The sequence below is a fragment of the Colossoma macropomum genome, unplaced genomic scaffold (genome assembly GCF_904425465.1).
Source record: "Colossoma macropomum unplaced genomic scaffold, Colossoma_macropomum, whole genome shotgun sequence".
Lineage (NCBI taxonomy): Eukaryota > Metazoa > Chordata > Actinopteri > Characiformes > Serrasalmidae > Colossoma > Colossoma macropomum.
Genome location: NW_023494804.1, coordinates 12,499,087 through 12,526,184, shown reverse-complemented (window position 1 = coordinate 12,526,184; position 27,098 = coordinate 12,499,087). Strand labels below are relative to the sequence as shown.

Genomic DNA, 27,098 nt, shown 5'->3' with positions numbered 1-27,098 from the left:
GGGCCCATTCTGCGTGGCTGAGTCAGCCGCGGGAACGGCAGAGAGGCCATGCGTTCATCCGAAACCAGAAGATAATGAGAGTCTGCGACGTTCAGCGGTAAAAAGCCCCAAACTGCACAGCAATTACCCAGGGCAGAGTCTTACAGCCCCAGCGCGTGCACGACTCAGTGCTGTGCGAGGCAAAGTGCTGACTGAGAAATTAATCCTCTGCCTGTCATCAACTTAAACCTCTTTTTCGCACACACTCTCGCTTAGCCTTCTTGCCTCTCCCCCATCCCATCTCCCTCTCTCTTTATCTTGTTTCCACGATTTTGTTTCTCTCCGTTCCCGCTTCCCCCGCTTCCTCGCTTACTGTCGGATTATGACTCAGACAGTTTTCCCTTCAGCGGAGGCGAAAACGGTACAATCGCTTTTTCGGTAAGTAGCCAACGCTGGAAACACTGGAGAAGGTAAAGGGACACGACAGTAGCTAAGTCGATGCAAGAAACTAATCCTGGAATCAGCTCAGGCTGCTTGAATCGCAAAGCTCTGAGAATATGGCATGGATTCAATTTAACTGTGCAGAAACAGGAAAAGTCAGTAGATTTTGCACTCCGTGTCTACCCAGCACAAAGCAGGAGTATGAGACGGCAGTAAATATTCCTCATTAGTGGACTGGATACAGCCTACAGACCTCTTATGTTTAATGACCTCTATTCAAATGCATTCTCTCGCGAGTAGCCTATAAAGACATCTTCACACGAGGCAGAGAGACGGACAACTAACCCATCCATAACCCGCCCACCAACGCGTTTTCTCTTTGCAACTGTTGCGAGGTTGGCCAAGCTTTACATGCCACTGGCAAAATCCCATTCTGTCCCTTTGTCAAAATACCTACAGGTGCCAGGAAAAAATTTGGACCCCCAGAAAATGTAATGCTTAGGCTGCTTGCCTTGCCTCATTGACCTTAACAGACCCTAGGCAAAGGATGGGAATGGGGTTTCCCAGATGCATGTATTTAAATAAATGGGCTCCCCAGGAGTGCAGTCAACCATACTGCAAAAAAAAAATTGTCTTGGCAAGTAAAATAGTTTTAAATCTAGTCAATATATCTAGTATTTTTCATTTTGAGATTGCTGTAAGAATATGATTATTTAAAGTGTCTGTACCAATGTATTTTGTGTTTTTTGTCTTCTTATGATGTTTGTGTGCGTTTAAGGACAAAAACAGCCGTAAGTCACTTTTATATGGCCATTTTCCAACCTCTCTTTATTCTTCAGAATTGAGCAGACTATTTTTGTTTCTGTGTTAAGACTGATATATGTAAATGAGTTCTGTTGTGACTGACTGCCTTGTTTTGTGCCCCATTCAAAAAACACTCCATGAGGCTAAACTACTGTAGGCTGAATGGGCATATACACTGATCAGCCATAACATGAAACCACCTTCTTGTTTCTACACTGATTGTCCATTTTAATAACTTACCATATCGGTGCACTATGTAGTTCTACAATTACAGACTGTAGTCCATCTGTTTCGTTGCATGCTTTGTTAAACCCCTTTTACCCTGTTCTTCAATGGTCAGGACCACCACATCAGAATCATTGCAGTGCTAAGAATGATCCACTACCTAAATAATACCTGCTCTGTGGTGGTCTTGACCATTAACAGAGCAGGTATTATTAAATTAGAAACAGATGGACTACAGTCTGTAATAGTAGAACTACATAGTGCACAGATATGGTAAGCTATTAAAATGGACAATCAGTGTAGAAACAAGAAGGTGGTTTCATGTTATGGCTGATCAGTGTATATGTCCATTCAGCCTACAGCAGTTTAGCCTCATGGAGTGTTTTTTGAATGAGGCACAAAACAAGGCAGCCAGTCACAACAGAACTCATTTACATATATCAGTCTTAAAAACACAGAAACAAAAACAGTCTGTTCAATTCTGAAGAATAAAGAGAGGTTGGAAAATGGCCATGTAAAAGTGAATTACGGCTGTTTTGGTCCTTAAACACACACAAACGTCATAAGAAGGCAAAAACACAAAATACATTGGTACAAAGTACACTTACAGGTAAGTGGAGCTGATAAAATGGACAATGAGTGTAGAAATAACGAGGTGGTTCCAGTGTTATGGCTGATGGTGAATATGCAAATGGAAATGTTTTGGTTGTTCATGACATCATAGAAACAATAAATTCAAATTGGGTTGTTTTTTCAGTTTAAAATCCACGGGAAATTTGGTTTTCCATCATATGGAAAAAAATTTACTTACTTCTGGGCATGTTTTGCTTAGTAATTTAATTAAATGAAATGATCTCAGATAATTTTGCTTGTTTTAAGAAATATGCTTGAAACAAGCAAAATTATCTGTCAGTGTAGTGAGATAATTTCACTTAGTAAATAACAAAATAAATAAATAAGAAATAATAGTGACTAAATAGTAATAAAAATCAACAGCAGATGACAGCTGGTTTTATTTAATATCAACATGTACAGTATATCTAATTCACATTTTCATAGGGCCCTTGGCTTACTGGGGCTTTAGGTGCCAACCTTTTGAGTCTTATGCTGTCTACCTTTGCCAAGTGCAGACACTGCCCTTGCATAATTCCAACAATTACTTAGCATTCAGCAAGTTGGGAATATGAATATAAGCTACATCATTGCACATCAATATATTGTACAGAACTGGGCAAAACCGTAATGTGTGTTGCTACTCAGAAACGTATATTGGCTGTCAAAGCAAAGCTCCATAATGAACTGATTTTGACTAATACAGGATAGATACATTATTCAAAGCCCACTAAAATCTCCACCAGCATACACAAAGTTATTGATTATGAAATTCAGTCTAAGAATAAGGGATGTGATGGTTTTAAGCTGTACTTTATTCACACTTTTGTGCTATGTCACTTGATTCCCAATTTACACCTGCAGTTTCAATAGCATAAATGTCCTTTCTATTAACAGCTCCAGTATATCTTCATAACCCACTTCGCCTTTGAAAAACTGATTAACACTGTTTTCCACATTGCTGCTCTTCCTTATTATTTTTTTTTTTTCCTACCATTTCTGAAAGCTGAGTTGTGTTTTTGGCAACGTATTTATTTGAATTACAACTGAAATTCTCATTCTTCAGTGACTGGTCAAAACCACTAAACATTTACATGGTGGGGGGGCAGAGTGTAGAATGCATAGTATCTAAAACTTGTCTTAATTATTAATAATTATTATTATTTAATAAATAATTCCATTAAGAATCCTTTAGTAAGCCAAAAAATAAAATAATAAAATCTTTTGGCCTTGAATCTTCCTAATCTGCCACCCCCTCAGAGGCCACAACATTAGGACAGGTCATATGTAGTTTTAAAGACCATTGTAACAGTCTGATGTGAATTATTTTGATGTTTTGCCAAATAGTGGTATGCTACAATTCGGAATACGCTAGCGTAGCAATTCAAAACTAGCAAGTTGGAAAATTTCAGCTACAACACATTTCAGCTACAACATATTCCTAATTGTAGAACTTCAAAACGGTAATGATTTGTCACCAGGTTAACATTAGCTTAATTACATTAAAAATAATGTGTAATAATGATAACGCAGTCTATAATAAAATACAAAAATTGAGCAATGTGCTACAGTATTTTTGCCAACATTTTATATAGCTTACATTTTGGTCATTTAACCTATCCATCTGCAAACGAATGCGTTGTTTCATAGCAAGTGTTGTGAGATTGGGCTAGCCTTACAGAACGTTGGGAGAAATCTCATTCAACTTGAATTTAGAGCTGCTACATTAAAATTAAGTTTCCAGTTTAAAATGCTACATTATTAAGTTAACCTAAGTTGTTGTAGTAAATTAAAAATGGGTAGATTGGAAACAACAATTACTTTGCTACCATGCTAACGCCAGCATGATTTCACAACAAAATCCCAATCTATCCAAACAGTGCGACATTCACATGCACTGAATAAATATTTGAAACTATAGAATTCACAGAGCTGAAAGCTTTACAGAATTTTGGCAAAAATCACATTCAACTGAATGATATTGCATTTCTCCATTTTTATCAAAATACCTATATTTGGAATGTGCTATTCATTTCAATTGATATTTATTTTGTATGTGTTTAGAAATCCACAATCTTGCATGTAATCAAGCTAATATTAGTTTGGAGTCAAATTTGCTGCTGTTTCCAATCTGCCTATTTTCGATGTGCTACAACATAGTCCAGCTCGACAGCATAGCATTTTAAACTGAAGCCTTATGGAGCGCTACGTAGTGACTCTTAACAAACACTGTAGTGGTACAATGTGTATAATTTAGATATTCTGACAAAAAGTTGTGATAAAAATTTTCTTGTAATGCTGAATGGTATTTTTGCTCTGTAGTGCTTGTCCAACTTAGCAACAGCTGCTATGTAAGTTGCTACACATTTGCAGAGCATTGATAGGTCATTTCTTGTCACCTAAAAGGCTTTTCACCACATGAGGCTGACAAGAGGAAGAAACCAACAAATCTGGATCAGCATGCACCCCAAGATCCTGTCAAGTGCATTCAAATCCCTGATTGCCACTGTCCCGGTCCCTTTTGTCCAGCATGGATCAATTCCCAAAGCTGTCTGAAAAGAATATGACAAGATCATCAGGGAGGCATTGAGTGGAAATAACTGTCGCATTGTATCACTGTAACAGGCTTGTTTTGTCATGGAGAGATGCTTCTTTGGTCTTGAACAAATGCCAGCCTATTTACACCCTGACAAAACAGGCACATGTTTAATGACTAAAAGCCAGCAGAAGTACAAAATGGAATGAACAGCGTCGTTCGACTGGTTTGATAAACAAGCTGCACTTTTCTCTCACAAGCACCGCTCGTTTCTCTTCCCCTTTTCCTCAGAGCATTCCATTATCACAGTTTAGCGCTGTGACTGTGTGCTGACTCATTAAAGGTGTCAATGATCCAACTACACGAGTGGGGTGTGTGTTTGTGTGTGGGTGTGTGTGTGTGGAGTGGGTGTGGGGGCAGGGGGCAGGGCGTAGGATGTGTGAGTGTATGACTGAAGATAAGGAATGCCACCTACAGTGATATTCTGAATAAACTTTACAGCTGCTGAACTGACACTCAGTGTAGTGTAAATTCCTGGAGATGCATTCCCTTCTTATCACAGAAAAAGATTTTTTAACCGAAGGTGAGGAAATACATCCATTCCAGTCACAACACAGTCAGAAACAGTACACATTTGTGCTAAAAGGCCATCTGTGAGAACTATAATTTCTACATAACATAACTATGGTCTACACTGTGGTAGATTGCAATGAATTCTTTATAAGAATTCAGAATGTCTCCTGGGTAGTTTTACCAGAGATACAATGTACTGTATTACCCCCACCAAAAAAATTTAATCCTAAATATTCAGAAACAAAACGATTTACTCATTGTTTTGTCTTTCTCTGTACTCTTGAAACAAAGGTGAGAGTGGTAAAGTGCAACTTTGTCAAAAATGACGCCAAATACTTGGCCTGAGTATGCATCATGTACATACCTTACTAAACTGAAATTTACAGTGAAATCCAGACAAAATAGTTTTAGATAGCGAAGTATTTATTTCAGTGTATTTCCAACAGCTAATCTAACAGATCTGCTGGAAGGCCTCGGAAGGGGCAGTGCTGGTATAAGTACACTGTAGGAGTGTATTTGATTTTTGCATGTGCTGTTTATATCCACCTGGAAGCTTTAAGTTAAAACTACCTGCCAGTGAAAATGATTTATATCACCTTTCACCTCAAATAAGCAATGTGTTTGCTCAAAATTATGCACAATTAGATGTCAGTTTGATGCCAGAAGTTGAATGAGATGGAAGTTTGCACAAAAAATGCAGTCTGCAGGTGCAGGTGGAAGGGCATAACTTACCCTGGGACCCATAGTGTGAGGATTGTGGTGACTGGGCACCCTAAAATATTTATTGGACCCCTTCACTTGTTACAGTGACACTTATGCAATTTCACATACATGAGTTATGGGTACCATTATTTCATTTTCATTCAAAAAGGCCATTATGTACAAGGTACTTACTTTTCAGTGTTAGAAACCATTTTTCAGTGTCGGTTATGTTCCATAGAAAACGACACAAAAACCTCCAACACGTGCAACACCTCCAACAAGTATAATATAAAATCTATCAGTATTTAAAATGTCCACTTTATTTGTGTGCATGCTAGAGACACTTCATTTCTTCCAACCATCTAATATTCAAGGGAATTCCATGTTTTTTCAAAACCTCAGCATAACTCAGTCATTCAGATGTAATCATTCAGAGTGGTTTGACATGCGTTGCTGCATTTCAGAGAACTCTGATTTTCTTTACAGTGGTGTAGATAGAAACTAGGGGTTCCAATGTCTACAGTGCAAATATCAGCAGTTTATCCAAAATGGCCAAAACCTACACGTGAGTTTCTATATGTAATGATGATGGTAAACAAACAGAAGACAGTCTCTCAGACATCAGACAGTAACAATGTCACGTGATAACGTTCTTTAGAGGCATTAAATGCTTCATACTTCTGGTTCCTAGCTCCACTGTTGTGAACAATTCTGACTCTCTAAGTCTCTCTAGAATCAACCCACTCAAAATAAGTTTGCTTACATCTTGAGTATACGTCAGTCAAAGGGAGAGACTACTTTAGAGAAGCCTAAACAGAAGGCCTTGCTTTGAAATTCAAACAAAACAGTTATAGACCAGATCATCATTCATGGCTTGTCCATCACAGAACATGGAAGACGGGTCCAACCCAAACCTAAGTTGACACACTGCAGCATCCATTGTATACATTTTGAAAAACCTCAGTAGGTATGTCCAACATTGTATAAATCTATTACACATCCCTCTACTGACAAACACTGTCTCCGGCCTCCTGTTTGTCATCATTTGAAAAAATGTTTCTTTCTACTATTCTCATCTTCTTTCATTAAGTAGAAAAAGCAAAAAGCAGATGCTATTGAACAATTTTTTACATTGTGTAAATCATCTCTTTGCTATTTCTCATCTCACAGACATGCAATATCAATATTCATCAATGTTTTATGCAGAAATTTGTGAAGAATTATTGTAATTTCCTTTACAATCAGGTTACAGCTGTTTCCCCTTCAAAGAGATACATTAACACAAGCAACTACCTAAACATACCTTAGCTGCCTTGTAAATTTCTCTCATATGCATCTAAAATGGCTAAAGGAGACTTTGCTGAGAAGATTAGATAGGAGATAATCCACTTGCATAAGGAAAAAAGCAAAAAAACAGGACTTTCTAAAACTCAAGTTAAATGAATTTTTAAGATATAGAGAGATAGGACTCCTAACAACCATGCAAGAGTAGACAGAGCACTAAAACTCTAATTTTATAAACAGTACTTCAAGCTTTTATCTTTAAGAGAGAGGAAAAAAAAAATCAACCTCGGCTCTTGCTTCAAATCTGAAAATATCCACGGCTGGCTGTCCTTCCACCGTGAGATAGCTGTCAAGAAGTAGTTGCAGAAAAAAGGAAATAGACAGAAAAGAGTAACATTTGCACTGGATCACTGAAAATGGACATATGAGATGTGGATCAAGGTTTTACGGAATAATGAGTCAAAATTTGTAATTGAGATTACTTGGTTTGTGAGAAGCAGAAAATGCAAACAATTTCTAAAACTGAACTTTGGAGGTGGAACAACATCCCTGCAGATTTTTCTTTGAAAAACCTGAAAGCAAGTCTTCCAAAAAGAATGGAAGCTGTAATAAAGGCTAATTTTCCGTGAAATATACTGTAGCATGTTCAAGAAAGAGAGAGAGAGAGAGAGAGAGAGAGAGAGAGATGAGTATGTTTAATGATTTCTAGTGATAGCTAATGAGAGCAGTGCACAGAGGCACGAGTACTGGGTCGATGCTGTAGGACACCGGCTGCATGTCCCGCTGGGTCAGCTGAAGGATCCACACTAAAATGGAGCAGCCATCGATTCATACAACACTGGCCTCAGCACAATTCATCTTCAGCTAAAGTGCTCTCGCCAACATGATAGTGATGTTATTACTGAGTCAATGCATTTCTTGTATCATTGAAAGCGAGGATGAACCCAACAGTGATGAAAATATTATAAACACAGCCAATCTGTTAGGTGCATTCTGTAGGTATGTGTAGTCAAGTTGGGGGCCGCTGTAGCTTAAGGGCATGTGGGTGTCAAAACATGATCTGTCAATCTTGGTTCAATGAGACGGATGACATTGGCTTCCAACAGCTTGTGCAGCCTCTCAGGCCCAATCAATGGAAGCCAGTAATTGGGAGGTACAATGAAAATATCTAACCCAAAAAAAACAAGGTTTATGCATTTAAACCATGGCAATCATGGCATAAACCATGGCAAGACAGGTTAAACACGAGGTTTAGACATGTTTAGAGCCTCAGCCTAAAAATAAGTAAAAGATTTCTAATCTTTAGAGTAGACGACTGGACAAACCTACCACTAATCATTTCCCATGTTAAAATGATAGTTTGGTAGAAAGTACACACATTTCCCCTTAGCCCAAATGTAGCACATCTGTCAAGACATGTTTGGTATCTTTTGTTTTGTATGTGGAGTACAGTGCTAATCTAGGTATGCATGTTAGCTACATTAATGATAAGCACTGTACCACTACTTGGCTAAATGAACAAACACTTGCCTCAAACTATGTTGAGTTCAAATAGACTTATAGACAATAGACTAAATTCAGGCATCATGATGGCTGCTACAACTATTTCAACATTCTTTTGTCCACTTGTATTGTATGTCAAACTGTCAGAACGCACATAAGTCGCGTTGAAGTTACTTAACAACTTGACATGATCTGGGGTAAGTGTGTGATGATTTAGGCATGTCATTTGCACAATGCTAACTGGTGCGTGTAAACTTTTACTTACACATGCCTTTGTTAGTTTTGCTACACTGCAAAACTATCAAAGCAAACTTTGGTCTTTGCTGCTTGACTACATCTGAGGTAATGGAAAAGTTGTGCAAATTAGATTTTTGCTTCAGAAAAGAAAGAGAAGGAATGGTATGCTTTTGGGGCTAAACTCAGGGCGCTATACCCGGCTGCAGTTGTGCTTTGCAGGGTGGCACTGGCACGGGCAGTATTGTAGCAGATGGACTCACTCAGCCTCCTCACTACAGCCTCACAGGTGTGAGCTGTCTGCTTGGGCAGCTGTGCATCTCTCCATTTCTCCCGCTCTCTCCCGCTGCGTTTCATTGGCTCGCTTCTCGACCCCTGCTTCTCCTGCGTTTCATCGCCTTGCTTCTGACCCCTGCTTCTCCTCCTCTAATGTCGTTTTTGTGACTGCATTGTCCTCAAAGGTGACACACAATGAATAATGCTGCCTGTGATTCAGCCAGTAACACTCAAAGCATCTCATTAACCACTTCTGTTCCAAACAATGGACGACAACAGATCAAAAGACAATATCCTTGCCATTCTTTCCTCTCCTGGGCTCACTTAACTTACAGCATTAACAAGAGGATCAAAAAGATCAGTGCTGTAATAGGTGAACCAAGCTCTCTCGCCCTCTCTCTCTCTCTCTCTCTCTGGACGGATTCCCTGTGTTGATATTCGTATTGCCATGACAACCCATCTGAAAAGTACTCACCATTCATAATCAATGCGGCCTCTAAAACATTTACCCACTGATTTATTTATGATTTTGCACAGCTCAGAAGTAAAATCCCATGTATCCCTACTGTACAGTGTTGGAGTATTTGTGTTGTTTCTTCTGGCACAGTGAGAAATACTTCAATGTCTTCAGTATAAGAAAATCGTATTGTCTCTCAGATGCCATAATCATACGGTGCTTTTATAACCACACCAGAATGTGACAGCAGGTCCATCAAAGGGGCAGTATTTTCTTCTCCTCTCCCCTCACCCCTCCATCTTGTCCCCCCGTGCTCACCTCCTTGCTTGGATGTGAAGCAGGCTGGCGTGTGTGAGCGGTGTTTCAATGACGGCTGCCCACAGCGGCAGACTAAAGCCTGCCCTGGGCAGCCATGCCAAGAAGCCTCCACACTCCGCCAATCATTCATTCAAATTCCCAGGAGAGCTTGGATCTGGGCACGGACAGAGACTGCACACATGGATCCATCCTTCAGTGTTTGGATCCCTCATTGCTTTCTTGTTATGGCCCTATTACCATCATTCAATACATTCTATGTACAAAATCTATTTGTAATGGTCTGAACTCTGAACATAAATAAAACTGCTATCCAAAAATACATTCCTAATAATGAATGAACATGATAAGGAGCCAAAGCTACATGGTGTCTCTGACATTTTATTTTTTGGAAACATTTTTGGATGAATCATTCCTTTGAAATTTCATAAGTATTTAACATTTCTGCATAATTCAACCATTGAGATGTAAACAGTCTCATTACATGTGGTTTGATGTAAAATGATACACAGTAGAGAAATGTACCGACCCTAATTTCTTTACAGTGGTAGTGATAGAAACCAGGGGTCGTAATATCTACAACGCAAATATAGCCAACTTATTAACTATCCAAAATGACCAGTGAATCTATATGTGTCTTGTGAGTTTTTATATGTAATGTTGATTATGGAGAAATCTGAAAAAAGCCTTGGGTGCTTTGGGTATTCTGGCTTAAAAATCCCTACATGTACCTCTCTGCGTATTACCAACCATTTCATGTAATAACTTTTAGTAAGTTATAGAGGCTTCAAACATCAGCTTCCTATCATCACTACTGTGAACAATTCTGACTCAAGAATGGTGCATTTTACATCAACCTACAATAAATGACTTTGTTTCTTAAAGATTGAGCTATGCAGAAATTTTGGTGGAATTCCACTTTCACAACCGAAGTTCAGTATTCTTTGCATATGTCCTGTAGGATAATTTTGTTGGACTTCATCAAATTAATATGCTAGTAAAAATAAGAGGGGATAACAAGAAATCCAAACATCCAAAAAAAATCTTATTTTCCTTGAAAATTCTTTGTAAAATGTAAAGATGTCAGGCCATTATCAAGCACTACAAAATTTATACTATTAACCACTCCAATATGAAACACAAGGCGAATGGCAAAGGTGCACAGGATGTGCGGAGCTACAGTTGGTAAGACAAATACTTTCCCTTCCTAAATCATAAAGACAGAAGAGCTGATGGCAACGCTTTGACTACTTCATTCAAGTTTATCGTAGAGCATGCAGGGCTTTGGCAGAGGTGCAAATAGCAGTCACTTCAATGGGATTCTCAAATGAAGGCAACGCGTGGAGGCATTTCTAAACAAGCAAGCTGTCAGGCCTTGCTTTGAAGCAAAAAGAAACTGAAATATTAAGCATGTAAAATGCTCTGTCGAAATTGAGGTGTCATGTGCCTGACAGATGGTGCATGCTTTGCACCAATCCAATCCATCTGCCTCAACTGACATTGTCGTATAAGAATCAACCTCCATGACATATCTGTGCAGTAAAGATCTGATAGCCTGCATTGGATTTCCTTCTTTTGTGGGGGAGAAACAGAATTTACTTGTATTATCTTTATATCTGTAATGCTACGTTATCTTAAGTATTGCAACAGAAATTCCCCCCATTTTTTGCTGAATCATTCCACTTCAAATCATACTGTCTAATCACATTGTTCATGCTCTGACTTCTCAGTGTCTCACTTGTGAGAGTTTTTAGTTTAGCAGTGATGAAAGTGCCGGATGAACTGCTGTCCATGGAGCATTTTTGTGACCTCACTGACTTTGTCATTGTTTCCAGACTGCCTAGCTTAGCTACAACATAATCTCACTAAATAATATGGCATTTTAAAAACTCAACATAATGTATTTTAACGTATACAAAGTACATTAAAATTTCTCATTAGGTTGAATTTTCCAACGTGCTGTAAGCTTGTCCAACCTGGTTGTTTGTTGGGAAATAACAAAACAAGCAATTAAGTTCACTGTCCATGCTGAATGTGACAGGCAATTGGCATAATGTTGGAGGATCAGGATATGCTGCCTGTAAATGCATCATACAATCATCTGCTGTAATCACTTCAGCTTTGCACAGCCAGGAACTACCTGTGCAACCAGTAATACCTCACATAACAGAAGACCATAGTGCATTATGAGAATTTGAGACACTTCTTAACCCTAGTCAAAGTCCTTACAGGAAAGTATGTTCACTCTGTGACATTGCAAAGATGCAAAGATGCAGTTATTGCAAGTCATACAAGACCAGTCTCCTTTGAATGGGGAGAGACTAAAATACTCTAAACTAAAGGTCAAATTACAGTTTCAAAACCATATTTGAAATCACTGGTAAAATCTGACAAAACCTCATAAATAGTTTGGCTTAGTACTGCACAAAAACATGTTTTTTTGGGTTGTTCTGGTTGCAATCTCCACAATGAGGGGGGCTTTCCCTGCTCATGGTGTAACCAGCAAGCTGACTGGCTCTTTTTCCTTAAAGGACAGGACTTTCTCTGCAAACAGACGCCATGTTGAGCGGTGTGAGCTATCCTATTCATATCTCAACCAGTGACCTGTCTTATCCTTTACAACGTCTCTGCCTTACACTCTTAAAAAAGACGGTTCTTCAAGGGTTTTTAGTAAAGACAATGGTTCTATACAGAACCACGGAATATCAAAGAACCATTTGCATGCTTAAAGGGTTCTTTGCATCGTGAAATGTTTTTTTTTTTTCAGATTGATGAAGGATGTGTTGTATATGGTTTTATAAAGAATGATTTTTGTAGCACCAGAACCATGCAAAGAACCATGTAAGGAACCCTTTAAGCATGCAAATGGTTATTTACATGTTCATGGTTCTATATAGAACCACTGTCTTTACTAAAGATCCCCTAAAACCCAACCTTTTTAAGAGTAGAGCTAAAAAATGAGCATATTTGTGTTCTTGCCACTGGAGATGGTATGGCCTAACCCAGCAGAGTGGGTCAAATGTGAGGTATTATCCCAACTATCTAGACCCATTCTCTTGTCTTTCAGTTTTGACTCATAATCAACAACACAAAACACTACATGTAAAACTGTGCAACACATTTAACTAGGGTTACAGTGCAATACTGCAGAGCATGCTTGGACAGCATATCAAAAAATTAAACCTTCATTTAACTTATAAAGTTAAATGAAATCATTAGAATTCCATTTCTCCCTTTTGACAGGTTTCTTAACATTTATCATTTAGAAATGAATAAATAATCATCAAGCTCTCTTCTTACTGCCTCCCATTCTCTCCTCTTGCTGTTGTGAGACCAGAACACCTAAGGAATTTTCACCCATCCACAGGGACTAAGGGAAATGTTCCAGCAATCATGAGCTCAGTTGAAAGGATTTGAGAATCGGAGCTGGGGGGGATAACGGGGGGTCTTGGATTGCAGAGCTGAGCTCTGGACACTGCAGAGGACCTGTCAGTGCCTTTAGGGCATCAAACACAAGCTGTGCCTCTTTGAAGGCAATATGACAGAATGCACTTTCCAAGATTTTCTACATGCCAGCAGGCTATACAAAGTCACTGTGAGATGCTACAAGGTAGATCCAGTGCAAATGATCTGTGAGAAGCTCCAGTTTCAAATCTTATGAAATGCAACTGCGGTTATGATCTTGCGTGAAGCTGTGAGACTCCCTGCTGGTGAAGTTCTTCCTCTAAATGGACTAGCATATTGTATTAGAAAAGTCCTATGCCTGCTAGTCCAGCAATACCCTAGTAGGATTACACTGTGTTCTTGTTTGCTGAATGTGTGCTAAAGGTATATGTCAGCTGGTGTTTGTTTTCATTTTGAATTAGGAGCAAGGAATCCAATCATTAAACACAACAAACCTATTTTTGGCCACTCTGCCTTTCACACAGAATGAGAAAGTTCATCAATCACCCTTACATCTCATCTGCAATACCCATTCCACACAACTAATATAATGTTTGCACTAAATCTCTTAAAAACCTGGAGTAGTAACCTGCTCATCTTGATTTTGTCTCAAACAAGCTCCTGGGTTTGTTCCTCAGACAGACCTTCCATTTCCTCTCCAGACATTTCCTTGCAGGATATTCTTGCCTTTTCTCTTCTGATTTAGCACAGCACATCAGAAACAAGGGCCGCTCTGGAAAGCCGCAGAGAAGTGATGTGATGAGAGAAGAAGGACAAATTCTAGCTGAGTGAGTTCTGTAGAGTGCAGAACAGACAATCTGTCACAAGAGTGGAGGCCGACCCTGCCAAAACCACACTGACAGCTGAGCAAAAACATACAATTCAACTGACTTTAGCACAGTTGCACGGATGTGTCTGACAGCTTTACTCAGATAGTTGCTTCAGGAAAAGAAAAAAAATGAACAAATGAATGGACCAAAGCAGAGACTTGGTGTAACAGACAAAGCTCCATATTATGCATGTTGTTACAGAAGAAGAATCTCCAAACGGCCAACAGGTGCGCTGCCATGTCCACACAACAGAATGACGGAAGGAGACAAGCATTCTGCCTGCAGATCATTCTGGACGTGATATGCCTGGATAATGAGAAATACTAATTAAGGGACAGAGCCAATATCAGTAGCCTGTGCATAATCACACCGTCTGCCTAGTTAGATTTTCTGTTTTCGCTTCTTTTCCCAATTGTCCTGTGCCAGCCTAAGCAATTACTTTACCATGACATTACCATATCTGTCACTTGGACTGCATGTACTAGACTAGCTTCATAGACTGGACCAGATGGTAAGGTCAGTTAACCACTGCAAGTCCAGGATATTTTCTTGCTGAAACAACATTTCCCTGATACAACTTCTGCTTCACATGCAAGTCCATCGACGGCGGAATTAATGACCTAGTCCAGGCTTGGGTTTGAGAAAAGGCTTTTCAGGGATGTGTATGGTTGGAGCCTATGCGTTTCAATGAATAATGCAAGAGTAGGTCTGTTCAAACGAAGCATGCGTTGGGGTGTCTGGGGGACACATAACTAAACAATCTAGCTTAAATAATTTACTGGTGAGGTAAACGTCCACATGGACTGAGATAAAAGTGAATCAACGTTCACTTGCATTGGTTCCTCAACCATGTTAGGGGAAGGAAGAAATCCTCAGCTGATGAATCAATATCAATACAGATCTACATTTAAGATCGACCAGCCCTTGCTTGACCCAGTGGCCTGATTTAGGAAAACTGATTGAGGCTATATACATTCATTTTGTGGCAGACTGATGCACAGGTCCACTTGGCTGGAGACCCAACCAGGGTTTCTGCAGTGCTCTGTTTATCATGCAGTACAAACCGAACCATTGCCCACGTTTCAACAGCAGCGATGCCTGAACCAAGACGGGCAGCACTGAACGCTTCAGAGGAGCCACACGGCAAACAAGGCACAGTAAACGCGACGTGTGCTCTCATTCAGAGCCTGTACGAATCCCACATGGTGCTTCGAACACTCACGCAAAGACTCGGACCCAGAAGCTTCTCCAAAGCTACCAGAGCGTTTTCCATTTCGTCGCAGAACAATTCTAACGGGAGTGAATCGTCAAGTTTCCAAAGTAGGACGCGTATGCGTGCGCTGCACCAGCTAGAAGAAGGTGAACCCGAACAGAGCGCATCTTCTCAAACATCCCTCTAAGGTAGGTGAACGCGAACGAGAACGTTACCTTGGGTAGAGACGACTCTCAACAGAATCCCCATCCAGAAGACGGAGCTGAGGACTAAACGTGGAGCCCGCATGGCAAAGACAGTCCGAGGGGCTGCTCACTAAAAAAAGCAAAACCCCTACGCACAGCCCACACACGAGAAAACTGAAGTCCTATTCAGAGCTCCGTTAAGCCACGTATGCGGAGGTTAACCAAGGAGGCGCGTGCTTTCCACTGCTTTGTGTTTTTCTGTCTCCGCTCTGCCTCTAGCGAGTCATTGTCTCTCTCTCTCTTCCTTCTCTCTCTCGCTCTCTCTCCTCGTCTGAACTCCGCAGTGTCTCACAGTCTACCCCCTGCCGCCCCCCCACTAAAGTTGCTGATGCCCTCTGTTGTGTTGCCTTCAGCTGCATTCCATTAGATATGATAATGACTGCCGAGCACTTTTTGGCTCTACTACTTTAAAAGGGGAATGAGAAAAAATAGCATCATATCTAGGCTAACACCCACCCATAAGGCAACCCCCACAATGTTTGATCATACAGCATAGAATCCTCCAACTAAAAGCTCGCACCTCGTGAATCCACCATCCTCCAGTTTTTCTAGCACCCTTGGCAAAGACGAGCTATGAAACAAGGGCTTTGTTGTTCATTAGCTTGATCAAATGCTGAAAATATGAGAGAAATCTAATTGTTCAGCTTTTCAGTGAGAAAACAATCTCATTGATCCAAAATGTGCTAAACGTACCCAGCCAATTAATCTGGGAAGCATAAGAAGCAGAAGCTCTATTATTTGCTTCAGTGTCATTGGATGCCAAAAGCCAAGGGGATTTTGAAGTAATCAGAGCCACCACATAATAGTCAGTGCTGGAAAGAACATTTTGACCAGTCAAGGGAAGTCAAAGTCTAGTCACAACACTTGCATATGCTTCGGTCTTGCTCTCTTGCCTTGTGCAACAGCTCGTTACGCATGGTGAGTGCAGAGCAGAGAGAGGCCGAGCCGTGAGAGAATGCAGCCTTGGCCTGAATTGGCACCACACCAATGAGCTGTGCCCCACTGTGCGTTTCACTGAGTGAGAAGTCAATGTATAGGAAACGGTGGCCGAGCAGCTCATGAAGTCCAGACTTTTGAGACATCACTTGTGCACAGATCTTCCTAATGAAAGGGTGGTTGGCAATGAGGTTTGTTAGCTGAATCATTCTGCTTCATGTTGCAATTACTGTTAAAGCGTCCAACAGAATTCAGACATAGGATATGGCCAATCATGATAAAGAACTCAATCTGTGACACTGGTCAAAAGACGACGCACAAAAGAACATCCTTGTCTTTCCCAGACACTGACAACTGTTAACTGCCCATGGTGCTAAAACAGAACAAAGGAAAGGTTATGATAATACAGTAGGTTAAAATCAATACAGTTAGTAAAAACCTTATTTTATCCACCAAATGACATGTTGTCTTAGGTAGTAAACAACGGATTTGAAATAAAAGAGCCATAGAATCTGTTTTTAGCCTCATGAAGCCTCTGGTGAATATTGTTCACAGACTCTGTCATGTAGCAGTACAAAGTGCTTTTCTCTCCATATATCAGTAACAGACAACCATGGAAATACCGAAATCAAAATTGTCCTTTCAATATTTTCTTTAAAATAGGGTTTCACTGTAGAACGACAAGACAAAGAGCGTTCAGTGGTAGCAATCTCTTGTTTCATTACTGTTGCATGTTGCATGCATATTTCATGAAGCCATAAAGCACACAAACAAGTGTTCTCAAAGACATGTTTCGTAAGAAAACAGAGAGGGTTCACAGCTGATTTTTCTTTCAGTGTGTAATGAAGCAAAATCTCTTTTTTCTGTCTAGCTAATTACCTCAGAAACAGATCCAGCACAGGTCAAAGTAATGCAATCTTCAAAATGGTATCACCCTCTCTGCTGAAGATGGGGTCGCCTAATCTACCCATTGCTAAGAAGAAATCCTAATCAGATTTCAGTATGAAGGACTAAAGAGCCTAATTTCTCGCTCTGAGTTTGATTCCTTAACGCACTCACCACTTTTTTCTCTATATTTTAATTTCTAATAATCATTTACATGGCAAGTCAAATAAAGAGAGCACTTAGAAGTGCCCAGTATTCTTGCCGAGCGTACCAGAGTGTTGACAGTATATGGTTTGCACAGCTAATGCCACACTGAAAGAATAAACATCAGCTTGTTGATTCATACTCAGTGACAAGTTACTGTCATTCTTGCGACACTATTGCAACATTTCACAGAGAGCTACCCTGTAAGTGTGTCTCTTGGGCTTATAAAGTTAGCTCCTATATGTGCATTTAGTTCATAAACATCATATGACTCCATTTTGACAGGCTTTGTTAATGTAGACAGAAATACAAATTAGGTTCACTTGCGTGATTGTATAGCAAGAGAATCACTTCAGCCCTCCCATGCATTCTCTTCATTTGGGCTTCAGAGTGACTGGAAGTTATGCAGGGAGCAGGGAGCCCACAGAGCACACACTGCTAACTGTAGTATTTTTTTCCCATGTCAACTAGCACTCCCTACTTTACATTACATAGACATCTGTGGACATGTCAGCATTTTGTAGCTTGCCATTAGCATCTAGACAGACCCTGGGTCTAAGCCATTTTGTCAATGGGGAAAATTTTCAAACCCCTCCCACCCTTCCAATGTGCATTGTGGTTAACCAGGGAATTCCAAAACCTGCAATTGTGTTAATTAATAAAAGTAGGAATATGACTACATACAGTATGGCTAAATACAAGTTTATATACCCAACTGTAACTGAAACATGGCCAAACAGTAGTTTCCCAGATTTCTGGATGAATTTGTGGGATATTTACCATTAGAGATATGGTAAAAATATCATATTGCAATACTATTTTTTCAGACATCTGATCAGTTGGAACTGAGAGAAAAGAACCAGTAGTGCTAAAAAATACTACGAAAAACTGTGAGTACAATCATCTTTATTCAGTATTGTTAAAATTCAATGCTGTGTTGCACTAAATCCAGTTAAAAGGGGCTGATTTTGCTTTCTTTATAATGAAACATGCAGGTGGTCAATGTTGAAAGTAGTACCATTGATATACATGATATATTCAGAAAAGCAGATTTTATTGTGACATAATTTATCATGACAATGATATATATTTTGTCATACTGTCCAGCCCTATTTACCATTTTAAAAAATGCATGATCATATCAAGCAAGTTTCTTTTATTTAGTAAGAGTGCTCAGATGAAGCTATGTATCATTACAGAAATATCCAGGTATTATATTAACCATAATGATAACTGAAAAAAAAACAAACAAATGTTGACATACCATTGGTTCTTAATATCATGTTCCCTTTGAGCATCAGCTTGCTCTCTTTTGTAATAGTTGTAAATCACTGTCTTTATTTTTTCAGGTGGTAAAGCTGCCCACTCTTCTTGGCAAAAAGCCTCTGTGTACTTTAAATTCTTTGGTTCCATCACATATTTGTATTTTTGAGTTCTCCTAAAAGTGGCTCAATGACATTAACATAATGTAAAGTTTATGGTTGTGGCCATAAATTTTAATTTGTGTCTCAACACTCCAAATTACTTCCAGAAGTCCTGAGGTTTCTCTAGATGCTGTTTGGTGCAGTTGCAACATTGCTATTTTGTGATGTGGGCACAAAATGGCTATTTTTCTGGCAACACACTATGTAGCCCATTTCTGTTTAAATACATCCTTATTGTACATTCTGAAACAGTTACATCATTTTGCTTCAGATAAGCCTAAATTTGAATAGATGTTGCCTGTGGGTTTTTCTTTAAACCTTATGGAGTTTTCTTGGTGGTTTCTCAGAAATCTTTCTTGGTCATCCTGATCCTGACTTGCTATCCACAGAACACAGAATAGTGCTGATTGCCATTTTGACATCTGTTTAATAACCCTTTCCTAATTTAGTGTGGAATTACTTTTTTCCTTATAGATCCTCTGACAGTTATTTTACTTTCCCCATATTTTAGTATTCAGTAAATTCAGGATAAAACAAATGCACAAGGTTTCCCTATTAATACATATATACTGATTACAAACAAGACACAGCTGCAAATTCATAGCCTTCACAGTGATCTCAATGTACCTGAGAGTGTATTAACTGGCCCAACATAGAAGTGTACATAAACTTTTGACTGTGTAATTTCAGTTAAAATAAAACATGCACATTTCTGTGATGATAAACAGCTTATTTTGAGCACTATTAGTAAATTAAAGAAATATGTTTTGTATTATTAATTGTCTTTTTTTAAAATAAGAAGTGTAAGTGTAATACCTTACAATTCAGTTAGAGGTATGTAAACCTATGAGCAGATCTGTATATCGTCACTGTATCAGAGAAGGAAGCAGATCTAAGTATCATAATTGTATAGGAGAAGGAAAAACATTCTTAGCCTTCATCTACTTTAATATAACAAAGTTTTAATGTACTTTTGTTCAATTTCTGTTCCCATGTGTGATAAGATGGTCAAACAATGTAAAGGGCAAATGGTATTCTCAAATGGTATAAAGTAATTAAAAACAAAAGTGTTACAGGGTTTTGATACGAAAGTGACAATATCCTACATACAAGTTAACGCTGTGCATTTACTCACATCATAAGACTGGTGACCTTACCAAAATACCATGTAAACCAGCAAGCTTCATCAAGTGTGGCAGTCAAGTGACACAATTTGAGAAACTGGTGTCATATATAAAAAGTGTTGAATTAGGGTGCAGTTATAGCAGTAGCCTTACTTTCACCTAACTAAGGAAAGTAACTGTGTGTCGCTCGTAACACGCAAGTAGCAATATTCATACTTATTGACCTTGGAATTCAGAAGATCCAATTTGGCAGAAAAATGTCTATAACACAAAATGTGTCAGCTTTGTTTACCACAGGGGTGGTAAAGAGCAGTGGGAAACGCATATCTATAAATTTTATTTCATTTAATCATTGTGCTTGTTGTTTTTCTCTTCTGATACGGATTCCAATACCTGAACTCTAGGTATCAGTAGATTCCCGAAAAACATTCTGAAATCAGTGCTTAAAACGTTTAAATTCTGTATACCTCACTGTCTTACACAAGACTTTAACTAGAGAAAAAGCATAATAAAAACAACAAGAATGAAGTATTACAAAAAACTTTGTTATGAATATGCATCTGGATAATCTAGACAATGCAACAGCAAAATAAACAGTAATTCCAGTGTAAACCTTTCAGGGCAACAACAAAGTTGTAAAATCTAAATATTCAAAAAAAATGTGAGTTTTGCCCTATAAGTTGCTGAGCTACTAGCAGCTATATCAACTGTAAAATAGCAGGTTTGTTATTAGCCAGCAAGAGTGGTACTGCTTGTCTTGTTAGCTGATGTTTAATCACAATATTCAAATTTAACTATATCGTTTTAGCCTAAATTAACCTGATAATAATGCAAACTCATGAAACAGGCTTTCAATTGCGAAAGAAAAAAGTTCTTGCAGGGAAAAGTTCTTGCACGGCATTTTATGCTGGCACACCGCAGCAAGAAACAACCGTGTCAGATTTCACGTGTGCTAATTAAATTGCCTTAAACATTTGCCTGTATGTGATCATTCATAATTATTACATGTATAAGCTTTCTGTTAAAAAAAAAAAAACAAAGTGTTTTGGATTTTTATCACGTTTTGGAATAATGTGCTTCAGATGAAGACCAGCTGCGGCTAGTGCTGCGTTCACATTTGCGCTGAATTTGCAGCAACAGTGGCATGGTGACTGCGATGCTGGCGTAAATGGGCAATTATTAGTAGCTTTAGCAGTATTTATTTGGTATTTAAGATGGGAAAAAAGCAGGAGGACGCTCTTGTACAACACTAAGTATACAGACAAGCTAGCTCTCCAAAGAGTCTATGTCTGTTTAAAAATGTGTTCTTAAACCGCAGAATTGTTAGCACCTTTGTGCTGTTGAGGGTGAACAGATTCTACCTAAGAACAAATCCTAAATAAGAAAACACTGGTGAATGTCAGAATCTTCATGAAAACTGCATAATAGGGTTTTAAGAAGAAACTGCTTTCTAAGAATGGTTGGTGAATGAGGCCCATTGTCTTTTGCAGACTTCATGTTCACATTTAATCTAGAACAGCAAAAAAAATGTTCATGTGAATTGTGGTTAGCTTAGTGGTAACATACTACTAGAATCCCATGGGGGCCCTAGCAGAAATTAGTGTTATCATATAGGTGTTTTTTCCTTGTTAACTGATTTGTTATTTAGTCCAAACTGAAGGCTTAGTGCTAATATTTATGGGGCACCACTGGTAAAGCGAGGCCATTAATTTTTCCCATAGACAGAAATAGTGTGTCTCACTGGATATACTGCTAACTATAAAATGATATCTATCATATACCTCTTTGCTGTGCATAGATAAAATTACCTTCATACATTAACAAATGTCACTACATTTGCTTATAGCAAATGTCTGCGTTTCAAACAATGTGCCTGTCATTGGATAAAATCACATTTCCATGCTCCTTCTCTACCCACCTCCACCCACTCCCCAAAACCCCAAATATCTTCCTACCACCACCCCCCCTCTTGTCTTTTCATCCTGCAGCTCGTAGTCTTTGATTGCAGAGATGGACCAGGCGGCGGTACCCAGGGGAGCTACGGTCACATTCTCAGCTCGTGTTCTCTCCTTCCCTTAATCCAGCGGCTGAGCGATCCGTGCCCACGGGGCCACATTAATTATACATCACACAACTGGAGTCTGGAATATGAGAATGAACGTATGCACACATGTGGGTTTGGGAGAGTATGTGTTTAAGCCAAGCTTGCTCTTACTGTATTCTCACATAGATAAACAAAACCAAGGTTAATACATATAATACCAAAAAGTTTAAAAGCTATGATGTAGTCCTGGCAGAACTGCAACATAATAATCAAATCCGGTAGTAATGAATTTAGATTTATTAATTTGGTCATTTATGTATTTGGCCACCATATTTTCAGTAAATATCTGTGCAAATCATTCAGCCAAGTAAGTATTACCATCATTACCATAGTATTGAAAAAAATCGGAATTATTTCTGTTTGCAGTATATTTGCTCGATGCTCCATCAGATCCAATGTGAAAGATGGACATAATAAGCCCATCTAAATCATATGAAGAAAACATATTTTTCATATGGAGCTTTCTGTTTTTAGTGTTATATAATACTGTGCAAAAGTCAGAAACAACTCTTTCATTTATCATTTAGGCAAGTCATTTGTCAGTATCAGAAAAGAAGAAGGAAATATATATTTAACAGAAAATTACACAAAAGTCTTCAACACAAAACAAGTAGAATATCAAATCTTACTCTTTACTTTTGTGCAGTCTGCAACTTTAACTATTCTATCCCTCCCATCTTTAAACCAACAAGTTACAGCTGTGCACCCTAACAAAAGTTGTTCCCAATTGTGTTACTTCAAGTGTAACCTTCAAATAGACACTAACATTTACACAAGCAACTACCCAAACACACCTTAGCTGCCTTACAAATATTTTTATGTGCATCCAGATATTCCTGAAGAGATTATACATAACATAATCCACTTGCATAAGGAAGATGGATGCCAAAGAAAATTAAGTGAAAATACAGTTTCCAAAACTGGACTGGACTAGACAAATTATTAAAAGATAAAGAAAGAGAAAAAGGGGACTCTTAACAATCGTGCAATACCTGGTAGACCACCACAACTGACCTTTACACAGTACTATCTTATAAGAAAACAAAAAATGTTCTCTCTTTTAAAGTAATCATGTACATTTAATATGATTTATTCAACTTAAAGCTGGAACACGAAAGGGCCTTCCCCAAACTGTTGTTGGAAGCATTTAATTGTCTAAAATATCTCTGTATTCTGTAGCACTAGTAATACCTTTCACTGGAATTAAGGGGCCTATCTTAAATGCTTAAAAACAGCCCCAAACTTTATTTGTCCTTGACCAACCTTTTCGGTTGGCCCTATGCATTCTAGTAGGTAGTGTTCTCTTGGCATCCACCAAACCCAGATTCATCCATCTACACAAAGTACACAAAAGTAAAAAGAGTAAAGTGTGATTTCTCACTCCAGAGAACAAATTTCTTTTGCTCCAGAGTCAATTGGTGGCTTTACACCACTCCAGCTGATGCTTGGCATTAAGCATTGTGATCTTAGGCCTGCATGCAGTTGCTTGGCCATCGTAACCCATTTCATTAAGCTCCAAACGCACAGTCCTTTAGCCCAGAGGCAGTTTTAAGTTGTGCAACAGAGGAGCTCCGTGCTTCAGAGCGGTCTACTGCTTCGTGGTTGAGCTGTCGTTGCCCATAGATGGTTCCATTTCACAATGACAGTAACATTTACAGTTGACCAGGGTCAGAAAATTTACAAATTAACTTGTACCAAAGGTGACATCCTATGACAGAGCCACATTTTAAATCACTGTGCTCCTCAGTTCAACCCATTCTGCTGCCCGTGTTTGTCTATAGAGACTGCACAGCTACGTGCTTGCTTTTATACAACGGTTACCAATAGGTGTGGCTGAAACACATAAGCTCAATAATTAGGAGCCACATACTTCTGGCCATATAATGTATTTCTGGGTCATGTAAGTGAGTCTCTTTTACTTAACGTGTTAATGCAGCTTGCAAATCCTCTACTTGGACACACTTCCAAATTTGTAAATATGATTTTAAGAAGGTGGAACGTAACAGTGTAAGACGTGCAGTACAACTCATGATATATGCCTTCAAAAAATGTATGTGTACAAGGCATTGTCACGCTAAATTGTATCTGGCCATGTGTAACGAGTCTAATAAAAATGTTTAACAACATATAGTGAATCAGATTTCATGTTCGGTCATGTTGTGAACTTACTTTTAGAATAGCAAACCCAAGAGCAGATCACCTCTGTAATTCAATGCTGCACCCCTGTGCCTCTTACAGACAGTAGGCTGCCACGCAAAATCTACTGAGAAATGCTGTATAAATGGCAGTGGCAGTAAAGACCTTAAGCATTTTCTGTAATTATACATAAAAAAGTAATCAGTGACTTCAGAAATCTTACTGCTTGCCTATATTAGGGACAAAAAAGTGAGACAAATATACATACAGAAACACTTAGGAATAAAAGGGAACTCTAAATGTTCATCTCATTATTGTCTTTGTCTTTAATTCACCAAAGTTTTTTTTTAATTTGGGAGGGCAAAAATATTAAGTAGACCTTTCAAACCTCAAGTAACTCGCGATGGATGGCAGGTATATATGTCAAATTCAGGGACTACTGGAAGTCCACGGAGATTAGTGGCCCTGCAGAAATTTTATATTTTCCTTCTTCTAACACATGGAATTCAGCCTTCAACCTTTCAGGACTTGAGTCTCACACCCCTGGCCTAAGGGCCTCGTATGTATAATTACGAAATCGATTCATTATGTAACTCTGGCTGCAGGGTTTAAAATAAACTTGTTTCTTTACTCTTAATATAGGCGGCCACGGACATAATTAACCCGAGACGACTGGAAGTGATCCTGCCTTAATTACTCTCACCTGCTTTGCATTTTAACTCCCCTTTAAAAAATCGAGCATTGGCAATGCTCTATCTTTCTTCTGTTGTCTTGAACAGGTTTCTTTTTCTGGTGAGACAATAAACCCATCTTTTAAGGTTGAGTCAGTTTGCTTAAAGTGACACAATGCTCTGTTTGACATTTTCAGGGTCAGCCAGGGTAGTATCTGTCAAGAAAAATGAATAAACCAGAAAAACCTCTGTCAACTCTCTGGGGTAGGTTGTTCGGCTTCCGTTTTTTTAAGGAAAATAATGCCACGCCACTGTTCACTATCTCTCCCGTCAAGTTCGGTGGACTAAACCGTACTCTCTTCACTTCAGGCTGTGAACTTAACGAGTCTAATAAAGAAGAGACTTTTAAGACGGACGATACGAACCATCAACACCAACTCGCCTTGAGAACTGTAAGCTTTATACTCTCTTAGCCGCTAGCCTGTTTATGTTCATACGGCTAAAGGTTGGTGTTTCTCTACTTACCTCAGATGTGTTTGGGTCACACGGCCAAAGACGAGTTCAACATTGTGGAGCTGGTGACCGGCGAAGGGGGTGATGGCGCCAAAGCTGTGCCAATTGTCACTTTACACGCCAAGTCGATGCCCACCGTAAGTGAGCTTGTACTCGCCTTGTTGGTCTCGCTTTCATGACCGCTTTCAGTCGACTGTCCCTTTCGTTGTCTTGCAGGTCAATTTGTCCGGTTTAGACTTGCACCCCCCCGTGACATTCCGCCTGAGGTACGGCTCGGGCCCCGTGTTCGTCGGAGCTGAGCACGTAGCCTGTGAGTAGGTAGATATCGGTCTTTCAGTATCAGTTAAGAAAAACTAATGATGAACTAATCCTTCCTGTAACTTTACAGTGGAAGACTATTCTGACGAAGAGCTAGAGGACGAAGAGATGGATGAGGAGGTGGAGGAAGAAGAGGAGGATATTGAAGAGTCACCTGTGAAGAAAGTGAAGAAAACTGGTGCTGGCAAAGTAAGGCTAAATTTCATGTGCATGTTAGTATTATCTACACTATTGACACTTGCAGTGCTCTAAATGACTGACTAAATATTTGTCTTCAAGAGAAAGAAGCCAGAAAAGGGGGATGATGAGGGGTAAGCTTTGAATCTTCTCTGTACTGTTAATGAAGCATTGACTATGATGCTGGCTTGCCCTATAATCTAATTTGACTTTCTGAATATAGTGAAGCATCAGAGGGTGAAAATAATCCCCCTAAAAAGGTAAGAATATTAAAACATTGTAGATATTCTCAATGTGGAGTTTACCTGGGGTTTTTTTAACTTTTCCCTCCCAGGGAAAAGGAAGGGGGAGAAAACCACTGGCTGCGAAGGTTTGATTGATGAGCCATTATTGCACCACTTGAAAGACTTGATACAGATCAGCCTGCCAAAAAAAAATCTGTTCTGCAGGTGTGAAGATGTGTGGCTTATAGGATCTGAATGTTAACACGCATTTGTGCTTTGTCTTGCTTCGCAGCCATAATCAGGCTTTTATCAATAAAATGGCCTGATGTTTCCATTTTCAGACACTTGGAGGGACCATATTAAATCTGCTTGAAACACTTCGTTTGCCTTATTTTTGAGTGACCTGGTTAAGTTGCTGTATGCTTGAATTAAAATGCAATTGACAGACTGGTATAACTATTGACATGAGGCTATAAGTGTCTAGCTTGTGAAATGGCTGGGTATTTTGGTTTAGATGCACAAGCTTAAATTTAATCAAGAATACTTTAAAGTTTGTGCATTCTAGTTTGTGTAAATAAATGCAAAATTCCCATGCCAAATTTGGTAATCCTATATTTTCTAAAAAGATGTCCAAAATGATGGGCCTAATACAGGTTTGACTGTCCACTTGCTATAACTACTGTGTGTCTTGTTTAAGACAAATGTTCTG

At 39.1% G+C, this 27,098-nt stretch overlaps 2 protein-coding genes across 3 annotated transcripts in view; one reads left to right on the top strand and one right to left on the bottom strand.

Annotated features, from left to right (window-relative positions):
- LOC118824323 (seizure 6-like protein) overlaps positions 1 to 15,940 on the bottom strand; it is a 44,183-nt gene extending 28,243 nt beyond the window's left edge. Inside the window, exon 1 of the mRNA XM_036594384.1 lies at positions 15,644 to 15,940. Within this exon, the coding sequence (XP_036450277.1) occupies positions 15,644 to 15,716 (73 nt within the window). The 5' untranslated portion in view covers positions 15,717 to 15,940. The remainder of the gene's footprint in view (positions 1 to 15,643) is intronic.
- On the top strand, positions 15,513 to 26,627 carry npm2b (nucleophosmin/nucleoplasmin, 2b). 2 transcript variants are annotated; one of them, XM_036594388.1, is made up of 9 exons: positions 15,513 to 15,616; positions 25,355 to 25,421; positions 25,527 to 25,609; positions 25,688 to 25,807; positions 25,887 to 25,980; positions 26,059 to 26,177; positions 26,268 to 26,299; positions 26,389 to 26,425; positions 26,500 to 26,627. In XM_036594388.1, exons 2-9 carry the CDS (start codon positions 25,385 to 25,387, stop codon positions 26,539 to 26,541), a joined length of 564 nt encoding a protein of 187 aa, XP_036450281.1. In that variant the 5' UTR covers positions 15,513 to 15,616; positions 25,355 to 25,384; the 3' UTR covers positions 26,542 to 26,627. The 2 variants fall into 2 exon arrangements, with proteins under 2 accessions (XP_036450281.1, XP_036450280.1); XM_036594387.1 differs by lacking the exon at positions 15,513 to 15,616 and adding an exon at positions 25,245 to 25,278.
- Positions 26,628 to 27,098: the final 471 nt, after the last annotated feature.